Source organism: Chaetura pelagica, unplaced genomic scaffold (genome assembly GCF_000747805.2).
Source record: "Chaetura pelagica isolate M959 unplaced genomic scaffold, ChaPel_1.0 scaffold88, whole genome shotgun sequence".
Lineage (NCBI taxonomy): Eukaryota > Metazoa > Chordata > Aves > Apodiformes > Apodidae > Chaetura > Chaetura pelagica.
The window spans coordinates 211,810-217,596 of NW_009954313.1; the positions used below are offsets into that span (position 1 = coordinate 211,810).

A 5,787-nucleotide genomic window follows, 5' to 3' on the forward strand; every position below is an offset into this window, starting at 1 on the left:
AAGGAGTAAACCTCCCATCCAGAGCCAGCTGTTCATAAATCAGACCCATCTCCCTTTTTCACTAAAAGAACCTGACATCTCGGGTGCCTGCAGATCCTTTGGTATTATGGAAGGAAGTGTTGGTTACTCTTCCACATACCTCCCTAACAAAAAGGTTTGCATCACAGCAAGTTCAACATGGAGATGTTCACTTTGGGAGTGAAGTACAGAGCTAGAACTGGAAAAATAATCATTCCTCAAAGTCTTAGAGGATTTCAGGACAAGTCTGCATTGTGCAACTCAGTTAAGATCTGTTTTTTCATTACTCAGCAGAATTTTTTCTTCCAAAGCCTGTTTCCTGCCCCATTTCAGCTGTCCTAGATTTATTCAAAGTCAAGGAAAAGCAGTCAGATCATTAAGAACAAAGTGTTAACTTTTTTCAGGCACTAGATTGTGTACATATCAATAATGCAACTGCCAGACTTCCAAACCCTTTGGCACTCTGCACCATTTAGGTGCCAACTCCAGCAAATAAAAGCTTCCGTTCAGTGATTCACTTCCTGTCCTGCTGTAAGGCAGTGCACAAATGGCACAGCACTACTAGCTGTTCTCCCTTTACAGCAATAAGCAAGGCACCCTTTACTATTCAAAGTGATCTACAAAAATTTAAAATAAAAGTAGAGACTTCTTTCCCCACTTTTCATTCCCTAGGTTATGAAATCTTACAGACAGTAGTTCTGCTCAGCAGGTGGTCTGCAGTTCAAGTGTAACAGCACCTGACTTGACTTTGCATAATGCGATGTTCATATCCAGCCCCATTAGGAATCAAAAGAAGTCCCTATGTGATAGCAAGACTATTTACTGAATTATAGTTTCATCAGAGTCCAAACATTGTGATTTTCAGTGTCAGTTTTTCTCCTCTGCAATACTCCAGACATTTACAAAACAAGTACTTAACCTGTTTAGTGAGAACAAAGTAGGCATAGAAAGCCATGGCACCCCCGTAAGTGATGAAGTATGTGACTGGCTCCATGATGTCCCATGAGTAGACCCACCACGTGAGCCATGCCAACGCTCCCCCTTGTGCTGACATCAGAGCTAAGCCAACCCACAGAAGCCTGGAGGTCTGTGCACTTGCATTGTCTGCGATTCTGGCTTTCATCTAAAGAAAAGAAACACAAAAACCTGTTCAAGCAAACATGAGTGCAAATGATGAGCAGTTCCTCAAATACTTTTTCTCCTGCTGGGCTAGATCCTTTTTCAGGATCTTTTACTAAATCCTCTTGTTGACTTACTCTACTAAGGAAGAAATCTGAAATCCAAGTACAACCAGATCTTCTGGCTGTTGCACACCAAGAAACACTGCTTCTAATCTCCCCTTCACACTACTAGGAATTCATGTCTACTGGATTTCTATTCACTGTTCAAGGCAGCAATGGTTAACACAGAGACTGGTGCTCACAAAGCAGGTCTGAAGGCAAGGAAAAATTTGTCCACTTTGTACAACAGACTCTTTCTGGCTTCCTCTTGCCACAGATCCACACCTTCCCTTCTTGGATTATGGCAAATATTTGTCCAAACAATTTGCCTGCTGCCTTGGTGATACAGAAAATCCTAGCATAAGCCACAGATGATTTCTACCTCACTATTCTTTTTTCTATAATGGGGATTCAGAATCCATAGAGCAACGGGTGACTAAGAGGACTTTCAATCCCAATGCTAGCCATGCTGAGGCTTGCTCATGACAGCTTTCTCCAGGAATTGTGGCATCTAGCCAGGAGGGTAAAGGACTGAACTGAAAATAACCTGAATTATATATATGAATTGACCCTTTTTTGCATAACAAATAGACACACCCTAACAATTTATGCCGGTTTTTGTTTGGTTTGTTGTTTTTTTTTTAATCACAGGACTTACTTTTGATGAAAGGAAATGCTTTTGAGTATAAAAAAAAGTAACCCCACTTTCCAACCTGTTCAAGAGGCAGCAGCTCTTCTTTCAGATGGTCTAGTTTCTGTAGCAATTCTCTCTCTTTCCTGATCTGGTGATCTTCTAAATGTAGAGCCACAAAGAGTCTGTGAACCAAGGATTTAATATCTTCCATTTCAGTAGCATGCTCACTACCCAGCTTATCTGAAAAGAAAAATGTTTGCTGTATAAAACATTTCAAGAATCTAACCTTCTTTATTCTCTCCCCACCTCCAACCACAAAAAGCAGGACCATCCAATGGTAAAAAAAAAAACAAAACAAACTCCTTTCTCCAGACTGATCCAGTTTTCTGAGACTTGCAATGCCTTTCACCAGATGAAGTGAAATAATTGGTTATTAAGCATTGCTCTTACCTTTTACAGGAGGTGACACACTGTATGCTGTGTTGTTGATAGCAAGTTTAAAGTCATTCATCAGTAAGACCTCCATTAAGGTTGCATCAGAGACCTTGCTACCATCTGCAGAAGAAAGATTTCAGTTCTATCACAAGGAATCTTAAACATTGGCTGACATCCCTTTGGACAAGTGCTGGAGTTCTTTATTAATAATGTTTGAAAGAGAACTATACTTTCAGTAAATCTGGTAACTGAGAATTGAACAGTAAGGAGAAACATGTCAATACAGAGTGTGCCTGAATGCTTTCTCCAGCACTGAGGAAAAGAAGTAGCTTATTTTCAATTACTTAAAATCGGAGACAAAGGGGAAACTGTGACACACAATCAGGAAAGCTGGTTGTTGAAGATTTTCTCCTGCTTTTCTATTTGTTCCTTCTTTACATTCCCTCTCTACCATTTCTTTGCCAAAGACCTTTAACCCAAAAGGCAGTATCTGTGTCTGCCTAGGGCTTAGAAAAGATTTGACACTAGTAGATGGACGACAACTTCAATATATGGAAAGGCTCTCATCCAACAGCATGGGCACAGTGCAGGCCTTCTTAGGGTGTTCTCTACACAGCAGATCTTGCAAGATTACTACTCTGGCAACATCTCCCGTGTCTCAAACAACAGGAAAAAAAACTTCATCCAAATGAGAAGTCAATCCCTTCCTATTTTGCGTTAATACAGAAAGGCACATAAAACCTCTGCTGAAATGTAAAAAGATCTAATTTGTCCCATTTCTGCTTCTCGTTTCCCTGTTTAACAGAGCCTGAAGTTTGTAAATGACCTCTTTTCTTCAGTGTATTACTGCTCTTCCTGCCTGCCAGCTTTCGTATCTCCTCCTCATTTCACCATCCACTGCTCCTCACTACAGCTAGGAGGCAAAGGAACACAACACATCTCACAGGGAGCTGAACACACCAAAAAGGAGCTCCTGGAATCATTAGTAGCAACACGTAATGGTGGATCTCCGCAGCTTTCACTGCCTCAAATCCAGCACATCCCAGAGCCACCCAGTAAATGCAGCCTCCCCAGGGGGTTCAGGTGGCCCAAGAGCCCCCAGAGCCACACACCACTACTGGTGGACACATCACTGCAGCATCGGGGGCTCAGAAGCCACAGAGTGGCTAAACAACAAAATCTGCTTGACCTGGTCTTCATTTCCTATAAATAAAAAGAGCACCTTCCCCTGCCAAGGGGTGGGCAGTGGCAGAGAAAAGCAGTTATACTCCTGAGATGAATAATGATCAAGCTACAAAATATCAAGATTTTTGTTTGTAAATATTTGTCACAGTGCTACTGCCCCTGCTCCTCTGTCCCCATGTGCCCACTACGGAAAGGCACCACAGACAACCCCCAACCTGCAATTATATATTCACCAGAACCCTGTTCTTGGGCCCCATCTGCAAGGCTGAGACTACTGAACTCTGTAAGCTAATGCATCAGCTGGCTCCCCAGCCCACTCTGTGTTGGTAGCAAAGCAAATCTGGAAGGTGCCCATCCACTCATTTATTTTTTTATCTTGCCATTTTTTTTCTTTAACAGTGTATTAAAACATCCAAGTTCATTTGCATGTAAATTATTAAGGTGATATTTATTATTTAAGAAAAAAATGCTGCACAAAGAAGTGCCAGACAGGCACTTTGTTCTTCACCAACGATTTATTAACCTGTCCAACCTTTTATTAACTGAAAAGCAGAAGAGCTGGGGAAGAAGGGAAGTGTTTTATTTTAGAAAATCTAGGCTTTCAGCAAAAATCTACTCTTCTTGTACCTAAGCACAAGCATTGAAATGTGGACAAAGGACCATTTTTGTCTACGGGAGTTTTGCAGGACCAAAACTCAGTCCACAGAAAATGAAAGTAAGTTATCATACACGGCATTAATACTTTCAATTAAGGCTGGGTTTCATTTAATGGCTAAATGACACAGAAGAAATGTCTGCACCAAATCAAGGCTTCATAATTTTTCTTTAATAATGTTTAAATTCAATTCTTGGTACTTGACTGATAGTTTCTCTTTATAGTATCAGTTCCCTAATAAATTAAACATCTAAGCTGTTTTCTAACATTACAATTGCCCAACACTTGAAAAATACAGAGCAGAGATCTGCTTAAGTCATTGTTTTTATCAAAGTAGACAACATTTCTGTTCCTAAGCCAGGGAGGCGAGATGTGGTGTGTGTGTTAGATGAGAGAAGATGAAAATGGCTCAGACTCCTTTCCACTTTGGCACCTAGTGCCCTTCCATGCCAAAAATGCCAGATTTGTATGTTTCTTGCAAAAATTATCTTATGCTTCACAAGTGACTGATCTTTGCACTGAAGCAGAACTGGTAGTTAGCTTTTACTGACCCACCACAGAAGGACAGGATTCAGCAGCGAATAACAAAAACCTGTCTCATGGATACATCTGCACAGAGAGCAGTTCTTCGATATTAACTGTTAGCTGTGTATGTTCTTGGCTAGCCCTGCCTCACCCCAGGAATAAATAATTTTTAGTGAAAACTTCCATGCTAAGGGGAAGACCAGTTGCTGACAAGGACCATTTGTTACAGTGGCTACTGAAGACACAAGAGTCTGTTATTAAACTATTTTTTTTCAAGAGAATTTTCTACCTTTGCTGTCTAGCAGACACATCATCAAAAATAAACAAACAAACAAAAAAACAGCGCCAAAGTTCTTGTATACACAAGAAGTCCCTAAGAAAATTGTTGAGAAAATTCCCTGAAGACTTGGGATAATGGGACAAACAGTATGCTACAAGGATAAAGACCACATCAATGTTAACATACCAGTATACTTTTTTCCTTTCCAACTAAGGGCTCCCAAGTACTGTACTCTAGCTGATGACTGAAACCTCCCAAAAGTAACAAAAAGCTGTCCTTTATCATTGCACACATTATCTGGTTTCTTAGCTGTTAGTAAGTTTTCCCTATGAGTTCAAGTTTGTATTAAGGCAAACAGATTCTTCCAGCTCAGGGTAACACAAAAACTGGCAGACATCATATTCAAAAGCCTGACTGGCTGTCTTTAAGAAGGATTATGGACAGTAAGGAAAGAAAAATGTATCAAGGAAGCCAAAAGACAGACACTTAGTTAAGGACAGCATTACAAAAGAGAGCAACCTGTAAAACAGAAGATGCAACCGGATATAGGAGAGGTTACAGTAATGTGTTCAATTCTGAATTTTTAATCAGCCTTCCCAAGAGGACTCAAGATATTAAATTTAAAACACCAATAAATCCCAGAAGCATTCAGGAGCTACCCCAACAGCAACAATGCTGAACCTGATAGAGAACCAAGTCCATGTGTCAGGAGAGAAGTACAGCGCATTTGAAAAGGAATGTATTGCTTTTGAGGAAGGACAAACGTAAGATACCTGTTGCTAAGACTTGTGCTCTCTGAATTCCTTTGTCTTCTCTCTGCAGATCCTGCAGGAAT

The 5,787-nt window shown here is 40.5% G+C and overlaps 1 protein-coding gene across 1 annotated transcript in view; it reads right to left on the minus strand.

The window, feature by feature from the left end:
- CCDC109B (coiled-coil domain containing 109B) overlaps positions 1-5,787 on the minus strand; it is a 38,282-nt gene that overhangs the window by 1,751 nt on the left and 30,744 nt on the right. Inside the window, exons 10-13 of the mRNA XM_010004108.1 lie at positions 5,726-5,787; positions 2,323-2,427; positions 1,952-2,112; positions 938-1,141 (exon numbers count right to left, since the gene is read on the minus strand). Coding sequence (XP_010002410.1) covers positions 938-1,141; positions 1,952-2,112; positions 2,323-2,427; positions 5,726-5,787 — 532 coding nt within the window. The remainder of the gene's footprint in view (positions 1-937; positions 1,142-1,951; positions 2,113-2,322; positions 2,428-5,725) is intronic.